The sequence below is a fragment of the Bufo gargarizans genome, chromosome 2 (genome assembly GCF_014858855.1).
Source record: "Bufo gargarizans isolate SCDJY-AF-19 chromosome 2, ASM1485885v1, whole genome shotgun sequence".
In the NCBI taxonomy this organism is placed as follows: Eukaryota; Metazoa; Chordata; class Amphibia; order Anura; family Bufonidae; genus Bufo; species Bufo gargarizans.
Genome location: NC_058081.1, coordinates 59,536,869 through 59,554,383, shown reverse-complemented (window position 1 = coordinate 59,554,383; position 17,515 = coordinate 59,536,869). Strand labels below are relative to the sequence as shown.

The 17,515-nt window shown below is 47.3% G+C and overlaps 1 protein-coding gene across 1 annotated transcript; it reads left to right on the top strand.

The window, feature by feature from the left end:
- The first annotated feature begins 12,304 nt into the window (after nt 1-12,304).
- On the top strand, nt 12,305-16,307 carry LOC122929410 (protein phosphatase 1 regulatory subunit 3C-like). Its single transcript, XM_044282963.1, has 2 exons — nt 12,305-12,476; nt 14,990-16,307. The coding sequence occupies exon 2, from the start codon at nt 15,013-15,015 to the stop codon at nt 15,673-15,675; it is 663 nt and encodes a 220-aa protein (XP_044138898.1). The 5' UTR covers nt 12,305-12,476; nt 14,990-15,012; the 3' UTR covers nt 15,676-16,307.
- Nucleotides 16,308-17,515: the final 1,208 nt, after the last annotated feature.

The following is a 17,515-nucleotide window of genomic DNA, read 5'->3' as shown; positions in this document are numbered from 1 at the left end:
CCGCCTGGCCGCGTGGAGCCAAACGGATCCGTCCAGACGTACAATGTAAGTCAATGGGGACGGACCCGTTTGAAGTTGACACAATATGGCGCAATTTCAAACGGATCCGTTGCCCATTGACTTTCAATGTAAAGTCTGGACGGATCCGTCTGACTAACTTTCAGACTTAGAATTTTTTCTAAACTATAATGCAGACGGATCCGTTCTGAACGGATCTCATCGTCTGCATTATAGGAGCGGATCCGTCTGTGCAGACATCAGACGGATCCGCTCTGAACGCAAGTGTGAAAGTAGCCTAAGTTGGTCACTCGCCAGCATATGTTCAGCTTCCCCATTCTTCAGAGGTGGGGGGGCCCAGAATAATTATCCCGCCAGAAGAATGGTCAGTGGTCTTTGTATTAATACTTAAGGAACATGTAATTTAAAAAGGAGTGCGCAAAATTCTGCATGACACTCTAGATTGTTTTCAATGTATTTCTAAAGTGCACCCCTACTGCCCAGTGCACCAACTGGATTATACATGAGAGATAAGTAAAAACTACATGAGATCCCCAGCCTACTGTGATACGTCTGTGAGGGACCTGAAGGACACCGACGCCGCTCTGCTCGTCAGTCTGAGCTCCTTAGGCCATCGAGTCAGTAAATCGCTCCATTAATGGGGGATAATATCAAGTTCTACCATTTATACGGAAGCAGTAGATTGCAAGTTCCTGTGCTACAAGTGTAGGCTGTTGTTTCCAATAACTTTAAGCCATGTACCCAAAAAGGGCTTTGCCTTGAAGGGGTTTATTCATGGACGGTTCACCTATGTCTGTGCACCCTGGTGCCGTCTGTGAAGCTTCTTTGGCAAGAGATAGATGTAGGACAGCTGCCAGTTATCCTGACCTGTCCGGACAGGATAACCCTGTAGTAAAATGGTCGGTATTTTTACCATTGCTGACCCTTCCATTGCCCTCTAGGGTTAATTTACTGCCACTTTCGTTATGCACACAGTTTAGCATTTGCTGTAATTAGCCTTGCTGGCTGAGCCTGTAGGTGACTTGCGGGATCAGACCTCCGCCCGTGTTGGTAGGTACTAGATAGTCCATGTGTAAAATGATCTGATCATCACAGTTGTAGATCTCAAATCACAATGCAGATAGAATATAGTGCTCAGACCGCCATTATATCATCTTCATATCTATCAGCCTTACATGTCCTCTGATACTTTGTCCATTGCCCAACAACCATGTAGTCCTTCCTCCCCTTCTCTAGTGGTAAAGTATCCTACACTCCCCTCCCCTTGTGCTCCTGAGTAGTCACAGCAGGACCTTCATCCTTCTACCAGTGATCACAGCAGGGGCATCCATCCACCCCCTTCCTGCAGCCCCCTGCCAGTAATCACAGCAAGGTCTCCCCTCCCTCCTTGTGAACCCCCCATATTCCCATGATGTGACCTCTGCCAGCAGGACGCTATCTACTAGCAGCTCTCTATCTAGCTTTCTGCATAGGTCAGAGTCAGGATCCAGATCCGTTTTTTTGGCACCAGGTGTTGCACAATGGACCAGATTTACCTATGTGTCTGGGCCAAATCTGTGTCCAAAAAATTGGTGCAATTTGAAAAAGGCGTAAAAAAATGGTGCAACATGAAAAAGGCGTAAAATTCTGGTGTAAAAACCTGTGCTAAGCTAAGCCAACCAATAGCTGGTATAGAGTCAGAGAAAAGTGTCTGTTCCTGCTCCACATGTATCATCCGGCCTGAGGCACTATGATAAATCTGGTTTAGGTCTAGACAGCCGAAACTGGTTAGACTCCTTTTTTTTTGGAGTAAAATATACTGATGGGTCATCAACCTCTGATCTGTGGGGGTCTGACACATGGCACACCTCCTGAACAGCTGTTTGAAGAAACTGCGGCATTTTCCTAGGCCAGGGACATCACATTCATCGCTCACATAGCCTAGGTGCAGCTTAGTGCAACGTCCGACGGCGGCAAAAGGTCCCTTTAAGAAATATTTGTGATGCCAGTTGTAGTGAAGCAACAACGGGACAGAGTCCCTTTAAGAAATGGTGTTGTGGTGGTACCCAGGTGTAGGAATGGCCGAGTGGTATAGAAACATAGAATGTGTCGGCAGATAAGAACCATTTGGCCCATCTAGTCTGCCCAATATACTAAATACTATGGATAGCCCCTGGCCCTATCAATGTCCCTTACTGTTTTGTATGTGTCACGGTACTCCTACCTGGATACGCTGGACCCCAGGCGCTGTCTTTCAAAGCAGCAAATAAGGGGAGTAGTTAACTTGGGGATGAAGAATAAATTGAGTCCAGACCTTGTGATGAAGTTCAATAACAGCTTTACTTGGCATAATCGTTTCTCCAAACGGGTTACAGACTTTTTCTTGGTTCCAGCAGGCTTTAGCATTAAAACTCTGGCAGGCAAACTCATCTCTGCTACATCTGTTGCTCTCTGGCTCTGCTGTACTTACAGGCTAACTGTATAACTTTGCTTTTGCCGTATGCTGCAACTTCTCTCTTGGTAGTCTGTCTTTTAAGTAGTACCAGGGAACTCTACTTCCTGGCTTCTGAGGCTTCAGGCTGTGGCCTCCATATCCAGCAGAGCTGAAGGTGCTCTAGCTGGCTTGGGCATGTCCAGCAGGGATGTGGCCCCACACAACCTCCCTTAGCATGGGGTAAGCAGGAACTAACTCTAACTAGACCTCCACCCTTCCTGCAGCAAGTGGGACACGCCCACCACACCACAGAGGGGGGGGGGGGGGGAATTAGAATGGAAAAGCAGGCTCCACTCTATGTAACTATAGCTCTGCCTTGTTTGCTGCCACCTGCTGGTAACCCAGGCACATTTCACGTGAACATAACAGTTGCAAAATAAAAAAAATGCACAGTGTTTGGACCTAGAATAAATACACATAATGACATGAGGTTAACCAATAAAGACAGTAGCGAGGTGCAAAGGTGGTAATGCCACTCTGGGGCGTTACATTAGATGCATTAAAGTGAGCTGCGGTACCAAGCATGGCCACTATACACTGTACGGCACTGTGCTTGGTGAGCTGAGAGAAGGCCACAGAGCTCACGGGAGCGCCGGTACCTTCTCAAACAGCTGATCGACGGGGGTCCTGGGTGTTGGACCCCACCGATCAGATAATGATGACCTATCCAGAGGATAGGTCGTCAGTATCAAAATCACGGAAAAAAACGCCTTTAATCCACACCATCCGCTCCCCCACTACTTCATAGCTTGATTCCAAGTCTAAAAACAAAGTCAAGTTGCTCATAAACTTTAGATTGTACTAATGGTGGAGGGATAGGACAAAAGTCCTGTAAGTGGTGAGGTGCGGAATCCATGGATCGGAATTGATTTCCCAACACATCCCTAAGGCTAGTTTCACATCTGTGGCAGCTGTTCCAGAAGAGAACAGCCTGCCAGAATTCTCCAGATCTGGCACTGCCGGATGCAACCAGAATGCCTGTCGGCCCCATTAACTATAATAGGGTCTGGCGGAGATCTTGTATAAATGTAGAGAATTGGCCGGACAAAAATCACTGCACACTGCGGTTTGTGTCCAGATTCCCGACATTCTCTGCCGGAACTGGTGGCCGTATCACAATGCCACAGATATAGAAGTAGCCTCAGACGACTGGTCATATTCAGATATGGGAAATCTGTCACCATCTTGATCTTTGTCATGTCCCTCAAACCATTCCTGGACCATTTTTGCAGTGTGACCGGGGCCCCTGCCGTTAGTGAATAGGTCCCCAGAGCATTACACTGCTTCCACTGGCTTTATCTTCTTCTTCATTATAGTGCATCCTGGTGCCATCTCTTCCCCAGGTAAGAGAAGCACATGCACCCGGCCATCCACATGATATAAACGTGATTCATTAGACCAGACCTCCTCCTTCCATTGCTTCATGGTCCAGTTTTGAGGCTCACATATCCATTGTGTAATACCCCAGATCAGGGTATTATCTGGGTATATTGAAATGTTCTGATCTGTTGTATTTGCCTACTTAATAGTACTGTATGGCTAAGTCAGGGTTATTAACCTTGACTCAGCCCCTTTAGGTTGCTAGGAGAAGGAACTGGGTCCGTGCCTAGTCAGTCATGAGTCTAGTGGCAATGTCACAGATGCGGTGTGGGTGGGAAACAGGAACAGGCCTGGAAACTAGGGTAAAGGAGAAGGTCACCATCTAGAACAACCCTAATCCAAGTCCTGACTACCTATCAGTATGAACTGACCTCAATGATAGGAAAGTTCATACACAGGAACCTAGAGCCCTAACACACCCTGTAGGGCCCTGGTATAGTGACAGGATTCGAGACAACCTATTCCTCTACCAGAAGGATGAACAGGAGTCTCCCTCAGGCCTAGATACAAAAGACAGGGAAATACAACAAACAAAATACAAATAGGGAAGACGACACTTAACTTCACGTGGAGCAAAGGCAGCGCCAGGAGCTCAACCGAGATCCAACAACCAGCTAGCCCAGAGTCCAGAAACTGAAGCTATAAACCGCACTCCCAGAAGGGGTAAGCAGTAATAAATATGGGAAGTTAAATGACCAAATGAACAACACCTGCAAGAGGTGTGGTCATTACCAAAACAACACAGACAAAAAAGATCCACAAGGAATCAGTCAGACTAACCCACGTGTTGCCAGTCTCTCTGATCTCCTGGCACCTGTCACGGGAGTGTCCGTGGCAGGTGAGGAACAGAGAGAACCTACATGTGCTGGCTCCTCAGGATTAACCCTGATTCCCAGAGAACCATCATATCTGAGACTACTAAAGCTAAGAACACAGCTTTTTCCAAAGTGCTATAGAAAGCAAGAAGGAAGATTAGAAGGTCCAGAACCTACAAGAACATGCACTGGAGTCAGTCAGCAAGGTATTGTGCACCTTTAAGGCTGATAGAGACATTGCCAACGTCAGAGGGAATATTGTAGCACACCCTTCCAAGCTCCAGAAGGTTTGTCCAGTCGTATCTTAATTCTGTACCCCTCAGTCCAGGAAAGAACATCTACCAAGAACCTCATAAGGGTTGCAGAGAGACTTTAGAAAGACTGAGAGGACTAGCAGAACCTCCATTATTGCTGCTATCCTTATATCATGCTTGAGGAAGAATTGCACTGTGTTGTAGTCCTTGGAACTGTGCCTTGATACTGTTAGATGTACTACTCCATGCAGATGTTGACCTTGGTCAGATTCAAACCTAGGACCCCAGCACTGCAAGGCACCAGTGCTAACCATTGAGCCAACTGTGCTGCTCGTTGCTAAGTCCATCACCATTCGGTGGCCATTACATAATTATTCACACTCCTGCCTTATACTCTGAAAGAACACGGATGCACACAAGATTGGCATCCGTGATCCGTAGGTTACTTTCATACAGACGGATCCGAAGATCCGTCTGCATAAAAGCTTTTTCAGAGCTGAGTTTTCACTTCGTGAAAACTCAAATCCGACAGTATATTCTAACACAGAGGCGTTCCCATATTGATGGGGACGCTTCTAGTTAGAATATACAACGAACTGTGTACATGACTGCCCCCTGCTCCCTGGCAGCACCCGATCTCTTACAGGGGGCCGTGATCCATACAATTAACCCCTCAGGTGCTGCACCTGAAGGGGTTAATTGTGCGCATCATAGCCCCCTGTAAGAGATCCGGGGCTGCCAGGCAGCAGGGGGCAGACCCCCCTCCCTCCCTAGTTTAAATTTCATTGGTGGCCAGTGCGGCCCCCCCTCCCTCCCTCTATTGTATTAATAACATTGGTGGCCCAGTGTGCGCCCCCCCCCGGCCCCCCTCCCTCTATTGCAATAAGAACATTTGTGGCAGTGTGCGGCCTCCCCCGGCCCCCCCTCCCTCCCTCTATTGTAATTAGAACATTGGTGGCAGTGTGCGGCCAACCCCGCCCCCCCCTTCCCCCGATCATTGGTGGCAGCGGAGTTCTGATCGGAGTCCCAGTTTAACCGCTGGGGCTCCGATCGGTAACCATGGCAACCAGGACGCTACTGCAGTCCTGGTTGCCATGGTTACTTAGCAATAGTAGAAGCATCATACTTACCTGCTGGCTGCTGCGATGTCTGTGTCCGGCCGGGAGCTCCTCCTACTAGTAAGGAGGTCACTTACCGGTAGGAGGAGCTCCCGGCCGGACACAGACATCGCAGCAGCCAGCAGGTAAGTATGATGCCACCAATGTTCCTATTACAATAGAGGGAGGGAGGGGGGCCGAGGGAGGCCGCACACTGCCACCAATGTTCTAATTACAATAGAGGGAGGGAGGGGGGGCCGGGGGAGGCCGCACACTGCCACCAATGTTCTTATTACAATAGAGGGAGGGAGGGGGGCTGGGGGAGGCCGCACACTGCCACCAATGTTCTTATTATAATAGAGGGAGGGAGGGGGGGCCGGGGGAGGCCGTACACTGTGCCACCAATGTTATTAATACAATAGAGGGAGGGGGGGCCGCACTGGCCACCAATGATATTCAAACTGGGGAGGGGGGGGGGTCTGCCCCCTGCTGCCTGGCAGCCCTGATCTCTTACAGGGGGCTATGATACGCACAATTAACCCCTTCAGGTGCGGCACCTGAGGGGTTAATTGTGCTGATCACGGCCCCCTGTAAGAGATCGGGTGCTGCCAGGCAGCAGGGGGCAGTCATGTACACAGTTTGTAGTATATTCTAACTAGAAGCGTCCCCATCACCATGGGAACGCCTCTGTGTTAGAATATACTGTCGGATATGAGTTTTCACGATGTAACTCATATCCGACAGTATATTCTAACATAGAGGCGTTCCCATGGTGATGGGGACGCTTCAAGTTAAAATATACCATCGGATTGGAGAAAACTCCGATCCGATGGTATGGGGACTCCACACTTTACATTGAAAGTCAATGGGGACGGATCCGTTTGCAATTGCACCATATTGTGTCAACGTCAAACGGATCCGTCCCCATTGACTTGCATTGTAATTCAGGACGGCTCCGCACGGCCAGGCGGACACCAAAACGACTTTTTTTTCATGTCCGTGGATCCTCCAAAAATCAAGGAAGACCCACGGACAAAAAAACGGTCACGGATCACGGACCAACGGAACCCCGTTTTGCGGACAGTGGAAAAAATACTGTCGTGTGCATGAGGCCTTAAAAGGAGGGTGATGCTTGAAATCATTGTTCTTACATTGTTAACCATGGTGACCTGCAAAGAAACGCGTGCATCCATCATTGCGTTGCATAAAAATGGCTTCACAGGCAAGGATATTGTGGCTACTAAGATTGCACCTCAATCAACAATTCATAGGATCATCAAGAACTTCAAGGAAAGAGGTTCAATTCTTGTTAAGAAGGCTTCAGGGCGTCCAAGAAAGTCCAGCAAGCGCCAGGATCGTCTCCTAAAGAGGATTCAGCTGCGGGATCGGAGTGCCACCAGTGCAGAGCTTGCTCAGGAATGGCAGCAGGCAGGTGTGAGCGCATCTGCACGTACAGTGAAGCGAAGACTTTTGGAAGATGGCCTGGTGTCAAGAAGGGCAGCAAAGAAGCCACTTCTCTCCAAAAAAAACATCAGGGACAGATTGATCTTCTGCAGAAAATATGGTGAATGGACTGCTATGGACTGGGGCAAAGTCATATTCTCCGATGAAGCCTCTTTCCGATTGTTTGGGGCATCAGGAAAAAGGCTTGTCCGGAGAAGAAAAGGTGAGCGCTACCATCAGTCCTGTGTCATGCCAACAGTAAAGCATCCTGAGACCATTCATGTGTGGGGTTGCTTCTCATCCAAGGGAGTGGGCTCAATCACAATTTTGCCCAAAAACACAGCCATGAATAAAGAATGGTACCAAAACACCCGCCAACAGCAACTTCTTCCAACAATCCAACAACAGTTTGGTGAAGAACAATGCATTGTCCAGCACGATGGAGCACCGTGCCATAAGGCAAAAGTGATAACTAAGTGGTTCGGGGACCAAAACATTGACATTTTGGGTCCATGGCCTGGAAACTCCCCAGATCTTATTCCCATTGAGAACTTGTGGTCAATCCTCAAGAGGCGGGTGGACAAACAAAAACCCACTAATTCTGACAAACTCCAAGAAGTGATTATGAAAGAATGGGTTGCCATCAGTCAGGGATTGGCCCAGAAGTTGATTGAGAGCATGCCCAGTCGAATTGCAGAGGTCCTGAAAAAGAAGGGCCAACACTGCAGATACTGACTCTTTGCATAAATGTCATGTAATTGTCGATAAAAGCCTTTGAAACGTATGAAGTGCGTGTAATTATATTTCACTACATCACAGAAACAACTGAAACAAAGATCTAAAAGCAGTTTAGCAGCAAACTTTGTGAAAACTAATATTTGTGTCATTCTCAAAACTTTTGGCCACGACTGTACATGGTGGTACTCTAGTGCTCATTGAAGGGAGGCTGTATAGGGTGGTATTCTAGTACTGGTTATGTGGGCGCTGTATAGGATGGTACTCTTCTGCTGTTTATATGGGCACTGTATATGTGGGCACTCTAGTACTGGTCATAGGGACACTGTATAAATGGGCACTCTAGTACTGGTTATAGGAGCACTATACAGGTCCTTCTCAAAAAATTAGCATATTGTGATAAAGTTCATTATTTTCTGTAATGTACTGATAAACATTAGACTTTCATATATTTTAGATTCATTACACACCAACGGAAGTAGTTCAAGCCTTTTATTGTTTTAATATTGATGATTTTGGCATACAGCTCATGAAAACCCCAAATTCCTATCTAAAAAAATTTGCATATCATGAAATGGTTCTCTAAACGAGCTATTAACCTAATCATCTGAATCAACTAATTAACTCTAAACACCTGCAAAAGATTCCTGAGGCTTTAAAAAACTCCCAGCCTGGTTCATTACTCAAAACCACAATCATGGGTAAGACTGCCGACCTGACTGCTGTCCAGAAGGCCATCATTGACACCCTCAAGCAAGAGGGTAAGACACAGAAAGAAATTTCTGAACGAATAGGCTGTTCCCAGAGTGCTGTATCAAGGCACCTCAGTGGGAAGTCTGTGGGAAGGAAAAAGTGTGGCAGAAAACGCTGCACATAGAGAAGAGGTGAACGGACCCTGAGGAAGATTGTGGAGAAGGACCGATTCCAGACCTTGGGGGACCTGCGGAAGCAGTGGACTGAGTCTGGAGTAGAAACATCCAGAGCCACCGTGTACAGGCGTGTGCAGGAAATGGGCTACAGGTGCCGCCTTCCCCAGGTCAAGCCACTTTTGAACCAGAAACAGCGGCAGAAGCGCCTGACCTGGGCTACAGAGAAGCAGCACTGGACTGTTGCATGTCATTCGGAAATCAAGGTGCCAGAGTCTGGAGGAAGACTGGGGAGAGGGAAATGCCAAAATGCCTGAAGTCCAGTGTCAAGTCCCCACAGTCAGTGATGGTCTGGGGTGCCATGTCAGCTGCTGGTGTTGGTCCACTGTGTTTTATCAAGGGCAGGGTCAATGCAGCTAGCTATCAGGAGATTTTGGAGCACTTCATGCTTCCATCTGCTGAAAAGCTTTATGGAGATGAAGATTTCATTTTTCAGCACGACCTGGCACCTGCTCACAGCGCCAAAACCACTGGTAAATGGTTTACTGACCATGGTATTACTGTGCTCAATTGGCCTGCCAACTCTCCTGACCTGAACCCCATAGAGAATCTGTGGGATATTGGGAAGAGAAAGTTGAGAGACGCAAGACCCAACACTCTGGATGAGCTTAAGGCCGCTATCGAAGCATCCTGGGCCTCCATAACACCTCAGCAGTGCCACAGGCTGATTGCCTCCATGCCACGCCGCATTGAAGCAGTCATTTCTGCAAAAGGATTCCCGACCAAGTATTGAGTGCAGAACTGAACAGAATTATTTGAAGGTTGACTTTTTTTGTATTAAAAACACTTTTCTTTTATTGGTCGGATGAAATATGCTAATTTTTTGAGATAGGAAATTTGGGTTTTCATGAGCTGTATGCCAAAATCATCAATATTAAAACAATAAAAGGCTTGAACTACTTCAGTTGGTGTGTAATGAATCTAAAATATATGAAAGTCTAATGTTTATCAGTACATTACAGAAAATAATGAACTTTATCACAATATGCTAATTTTTTTAGAAGGACCTGTATATATGGGCACTCTAGTACTGGTTATAGGAGTACTCTAGTACTGGTCATAGGAGCACTGTATATATAGGCACTCTAGTACTGGTCATAGGAGCACTGTATATATAGGCACTCTAGTACTGGTCATAGGAGCACTGTATATATAGGCACTCTAGTACTAGTTATAGGAGCACTATATATGTGGACACTCTAGTACCGGTTATACGGGTACTGTATATATGGGCACTCTAGTACTGGCTATATGGGCATTGTATATATGGGCACTCTAGTACTAGCTATATGGGCATTGTATATATGGGCACTCTAGTACTGGTTATAGGAGCACTATATATGTGGGCACTATAGAACTGGTTCTATGAACACTATGACCTCTTTAGGCTCCATTCACACGTCCGCAAAATGGGTCCGCATCCTTTCCGCAATTTTGCGGAAAAGGGTGCGGACCCATTTATTCTCTATGGGGACGGAATGTGCTGTCCGCATCCACATTTGCGGATCCGCACTTCCGCATCCGTGCTTCCGTTTCCGCAAAAAAATAGAACATGTCCTATTCTTGTCCGCAATTACGGACAAGAACAGGCATATTCTATTATGTCGGCAATGTGCGGTCCGTAAAATGCGGAACGCACATTGCCGCTTTCCGTGTTTTGCGGATCCGTGTCTCCGTAAAACACATTGCGGACGTGTGAATGGAGCCTTAACACGAGTGTGACGTATAGTGATGGACGAACATCTGCCGGGACAGTTCGCGAACGCGATCAAATGTTCGCGAAGCGCAAGTTCGCGCCGGGTCCCATTCATTTTAATGGCAGGCGAACCTGAAAAACCTTCAGCTGATATTTGCAGCCAAGAAATAATTACTGGAAGTGCACAAATAGTCCCACAACATGGGCAGTGACATACCAGATGTATTATTCGAATTTGCGATCTCCATTCATAATTTTTTTCAATGCGAAATATCAGCAATATAATTTTCGCGTACGCGCATGCGCAAATGCACTATAAAGAAAGTAGATTGGTACATAACACCCCGCCTCAATCAGTTTTTTTTTGGGGGGGGGACTGGTATATCACACCAGTAGAAATGATTTGTTCCAATAACGCTTGTCCCTCTATATACCTGCAGTATCGCAGCAGAACCGCACACAACTGCCGCACAATACAAATGCACTATATGAGGGCACCGTAAAGTAGGAACTCTGGCACTGGTTATAGGGGCACCATAAAGTAGGACCTCTAGCACTGGTTATAGGGGCACCGTAAAGTAGGAACTCTAGCACTGGTTATAGGGGCACCGTAAAGTAGGAACTCTAGCACTGGTTATAGGGGCACCGTAAAGTAGGAACTCTGGCACTGGTTATATGGGCACCGTAAAGTAGGAACTTTGGCACTGGTTATAGGGGCACCGTAAACTAGGAACTTTGGCACTGGTTATAGGGGCACCGTAAAGTAGGAACTCTAGCACTGGTTATATGGGCACCGTAAAGTAGGAACTTTGGCACTGGTTATAGGGGCACCGTAAAGTAGGAACTCTAGCACTGGTTATATGGGCACCGTAAAGTAGGAACTTTGGCACTAGTTATAGGGGCACCGTAAAGTAGGAACCCTGGCACTGGTTATAGGGGCACCGTAAAGTAGGAACTCTGGCACTGGTTATAGGAGCACCGTAAAGTAGGAACCCTGGCACTGGTTATAGGGGCCCCGTAAAGTAGGAACCCTGGCACTGGTTGTAGGGGCACCGTAAAGTAGGAACTCTGGCCCTGGCACTGGTTATAGGGGCACCGTAAAGTAGGAACTCCGGCACTGGCTATAGGGGCACCGTAAAGTAGGAACCCTGGCACTGGTTATAGGGGCACTCTTGTACTAGGTTACTGCTGTAATCAAGAAACTTGAGCAGTAGTTAATGGCGAATCCTTGTGGAAAGACACCCAGCCTGAGGCGTCACCTCCTCCCAATCTATCTGAGATTACTGCCCCGCACAGATCGCACCAGGCGGACACGTGCAGATCACACTGATGACGCAGAACCGCAGCGTGAACTCTCAGCGCTCCAAGGTGGTTCAGTACCGCTAACCCCGCCCCCTACACGGACAGCCCCGTTTCTATTGGTCGCTGAAATAACGAGTCCTTTGTGATCACGTGACACCACCGAGAGGCTTTAGTCTGTTACCCGGAGCACAGCTGGTCACTTGGCGCAGGGCGCCGGTGGGAGAAGAAGCGGACGTATTGCTCTAATCTGGGATAGCAGCACTGTGCGCCACCTATCCCTCCCCTGGTGGACCCCCGGCCACAGCTTCACCGGCTCTCCCGTCTTCTCTAGCAATAGGTGAGTTGCTCGTGTTCTGTCTTATGTCTTTAACTTATTGACAAGAATAGTGTCTACTACAGGCTGCTATATTAGGATTTTTTTTTTTTTTATTGCCGCCCCCCCCCCCCCCCCCCCCCCTTCCTTCCAAAAAAAGTGCCCTATTGTGCAAGTGACTTACAGGTGGCTAGTACTTATACCTCACCCCATATGATCTGCAATTTGGTGCCCATATTGTTCCTCTGATAAAAAATTGTAACCTGCGGCTTTGATGTGATTATGATGTTTTCTCTTTAAATGCATTGATTATGGCACCCAAATATGTCCCACTAGGCAATGCATCTAAAGGACTCTAGGAGAAGCCCTCAATGGCCTCCTGTCTGATAGAAATGGTGTCCATTGTAGAGCAATGCTTTTCTGATGGGAGTGATTATGGGGAATACGGCTCTTCTTCCAGTGAGCCATCTTGTAGCTTCCGGTATTCCAACACAGGGCGTTTATCCCCAACCTACTGGGCTGACTTATTTTACTTGCGTATATGGCGCTGACTTATTCTGCAGCGCTTTAGACATTCTCACGTGTTGAAGTTCCCTATCGGTATGTTTTTCGGAGTACTCGGAGGGAATCCAGGCAAACCCGGGGAGAACAGACAAACTCCATGCAATTGTTGTCCTATGTAGGATTTGATCCTGGGACCCCAGTTGGCACCAATACTAACCACTGAGCCACCGTGCTCTTTGTATAGCGCTAATATATGCCTCAGTGTTACAGACCAATGAGACATTACAGTAATCGATAATTAGGGGAGCGCACCAGGCATGCACAGTGTGCCCTTCATTCATCACTATGGGAGCACTCTTGGCTGTTTATAGAAGTCCCATAGCTGTGAATGAAGTGTGCTGCGCAAGCGTGGCCACCTCTCCTTTCACTGCTGCTAGACGGGGTTAAATAGTCAGGACGATGCTCTATTCTTGGAAATCCCGTAGCTGATTAATAGCGGGTGGCTGCATACTGGTGTGTTCACTTTGTGGGTCGGGGGCTGGGTTGCCAACCAGAATTATATATTTTTTCTGGACAACCTAGCCCAATCACAGACAAATTGGAAAACCATAATGAACGGTAAAGGCTGTAAGTAATCCATGTCTATAGCTCAATATACTGATAAGAACTCATTACCAGCATTTACGGTCAGCTGTAAAGTGATTACTACCAAAAATTTAGTCAAGTACCAACAGCCTTGGGGGGGGGGGGGGGATTCTGAAGATGGTGGGACCTATCTGACACTGAGGACATATCAATGTCCCAGATGGGCCAACCCCATTAAAAAGCTTCTGTCACCAGATTTAACCCTATTAAGCTAGCTGACATTGGCGATGTGCTAATGTCCGCTAAACCTAACTAGCCTATTCCTACTCCCCCGCTCCTAGAGGCTAATTGGCAGTTTATAAAAGTTACATTTCTGGCATAACAGGGGCATAGAATAGGCTAGTTAGGTTTAGCTGACATAGCCCAATAAAGCTATATTGTTCACCAGCTGGTCTCTGTAGTGCTGCTGAGTGCAATGGGTGTGGTGGATACTGATGGATGAAATGATCGGAGGAATAATATCAAACTGGGTGAATGGAGAAGAATTAGATTAGGGGATGTGATGGGTCACACAAAAAAATTTGATTTTAGGCTAGGTCTACATGACGACATTTGTCGCGCGACAGGGCACAATTACAGCGCAACATGTGTTGCGCAACAATTTTTATAATGGTAGTCTATGGTGTCGCACTGCGATATGCAACATGCTGCGACATTCACAGAAATATCCATCTTGGATGGATTTTTTGCGACAGTCGTGTCGCAGTGCAACACCATAGACCAGGGATCAGCAACCTCCGGCACTCCAGGTGTTGTGAAACTACATCTCCCATCATGCACACTTGCTTGGCTGTTCTCTGAACTCCCACAGAAGTGAAAGGAGCATGCTGGGAGTTGTAGTTTCACAACAGCTGGAGTGCCGAAGGTTGCTGATCCCTGCCATAGACTATAATTATAAAAATTGTTGTGCGACAAAATGTTGCGCAACAAATGTCGTCGTGTAGACCTAGCCTTAGGGAGCACCTAAAATTGTGGGTGTCGGAGTTAAACGGATTATCCAGGATTATTCCAGAGAACTGGTGCAGCTGCGGGGAAGTCTTGGAGACGGGCGTGAGAGATTTGGATTATGGTGGTTTGACGTAAATCATTGGCAGAACATGGGTGGAAGATTAAGATGATGTAGGGGGTACAGCACGGTGGAGAGCTTTGTGGGTTAGAATTAAAAGTATACATTGAATCCTGTACTGTATGGGCAATGAGTGGCACCGGGTGAAGGCATCATTGTATTGAATGGGATCCTGAGCCTCATATTCCTCCTTACTGCAGTTGGAACAGAGCTATGATACAAGCCCTCTGTAGCCCCTTTTACTGTATGTGGGTGACAAAACCGTGCGTGATTACTGCATGTTGCATGCGTCATTAACATGTCTGTTCATCTCTTGTCCTAGGTTTTCTCACTTCTGCCTACACAATGCCTGGCGACTTCTCCATGTGCTTGTGTCTCAGCCCCCCTCCTCCACATCACTTGCGTCTCCCTACAACAAAGTCATGTTTGGTTCCAACTTCTCGCCCTTCAGACCCACGTAAAAAGGGTGTAGTCTTTGCCGACGCTCTTGGACTGGCCCTGACCACAGTACGTCACTTCTCTCGTCCGCTCTTCGAGGAAGATTCACTGGTGCTCGCCTTGGCTTCGTTGAGAGCTCTGCGCCCACTTTCCACCTCTACATACACTTTGGACTTTCAGCCACCAACTCGAGACTATTCCAGTTTCCGGGCTAGGCTCACCCAGCAGCAGGTTTGTCTGGAGCAATGCGCTGTCCAGGGAGCAGCCGCGGCCGGTATGGTACGTGTGCACAATATTGGGTTTGAGAAACGAGTTATTCTTCGGGTCAGCTATGATAACTGGAAAAGTCACTACGACCTGCCATGCTCTTTCCTACGTGATCCCTATGGAGGAGGGGAGACGGACACCTTCTCTTTCAGACTTCCGCTTCCTCTGGGCACCAAGCGGGCTGAGTTTTGTATTTGCTTTTGGTGCCAGGGCACAGAATATTGGGATAATAACGGAGGGGAGAATTATGTTTTGAAGAAGGAGACAGAACGCCGGAGCTATACACATGGTATCTATTGGTAAAATGGGTCTAATGGAACCTAAAAGTACTGGTTCGCTGGAGGAAAAAAATGGTCATTGTACAGCCTTCCTTTTGTAGATCAAAAGGGCGTCTGGAAACCTTTCCAGATATGGCTGTGGAGTAGATGCTAGGCTGCTACTATCTGAGTCTACCGACGTGGTTGCCTGGCAGTATTGTGCTATTTATATGCTTGTCTTGCTTGCTCAGGGGTTTGTTCACATCCAGTAATCCAACAAGCCTCTAAAGTCACTTTGTGTAGCCCGACTCAATTTTTCTGGGCTGTGCTTCTAAACTACAAGGGTGTCAAAAACTTAGTATATATGGAACTTCTCAACAGCGGTGGTGGTTGGCTGGTAAGAAGTCTTTGACCTTTGAGTCCTTGACCACCAAGGTATAGGTGAAGGATGTATTGACCATGTTGGTCCTAACCACTATGATCACTGGGGTGAAATGTTTGGCTACCACCTGATTTTCCTGTACTGTTCTCATTACAATGGGTGGAGGATCTTTTGTCCTCTAGGTCTTCCAGCTTCTGTAAGATCACGTTTGAACTGCAATAAAAATGTCTCTGGGCAAGAAATGTTTTAATGCTGGTTTTACTGCAGATACAATAAAATTTGACAGATCTTTGCAAGTTTGTGGTCTGTTTTTTGCTCCATCCAATCTTTCTCCAATAAGAAAAAAATGAATTTATGTTTTCTTTTATAAAAATCAGCTCCCCCAGTGCCACCATCTCTGCTTTTAGCAATCAGTGCCAGTGAAATACTTGCCTATCCTGTAGGGGCGCCGCTCCACAGATCTTCCATCATCCTTATGCGCTACACAAGGCATGCTCAACCTGTGGCCCACCAGCTGTTGAACTACAACTCCCACAATGCCCTGCTGTAGTCTGATAGCTGTAGGCTGTTCGGGCATGCTGGGAGTTGAGGTTTTGCAACAGCTGGAGGGCCGCAGGTTGAGCATGCCTGTGCTACACTGTCAGGGCATAGCGTGTGCTGACTGTCTCAGGACCCGGGTGGTGTGGGTTACCACGGAGCATGAGTAATGGCAAGTGTTTCACTCTCGCTCCATGGTCACGACACAAATGAATCCTCGATGCAAAAAATTTCCATTGAGGGTTTTTCTCTGTTTACTTGAGTACTCGTTGCAGCCCTACTGTCAGTGGTAATTTGCACATCAACTGTCACAGTTCCAGTCCAGCAGGGGCTAGAAGTGGAAGAGAAGAGTGCTTGGTGCTGGAACCAGGACAGCTGTGAGACCACGATCTGAAAGATGCAGCCAAAAATCGGACATGTCCTATCTTCTTCGGCGTGGAGGCACGGACCTGGAAGGGCTTCTGAGTCCCTGCCTCCACACCGCAAATAGACGTGGCCTATCTTTGGTTGTGGACCTATTGAAGTCAGTTTGTCCACACTGGGATGTGGGGTGCACACGTCCAGTGCGTGTGCTTTGTGTATCCGCGGTCTGAAAATCGGGACCGGTTGTGTAAATGTGGCCTTTATTCAATTCTCTATAAAACACCTTTTAGAATCTGCTCAGTGTAAACGTGTTTGCCAGCCAGTGCCATCTTTTATGCAGACCCTTAAATCATAATTTGACAGAATGCAAATGAACGATTGGTCGCCTGCAGTGATGATGGCTCACTGGCAATGAGACCGTAAACTTGCTATATCGGCGCCCGATCCTGGCAGAAAACTGCCCGTGTAAATGAGTGCTTACCCCCAAATTTGGCTTTGTGAATGCAGCCCTTCTGCTATATTTTTTTGGAATGCACTTGTGGCTTGGCCATAAAGGTGTGAAGGACAGGTCATTGTAAACTTCCAGTACAGTCATCAGAAATCT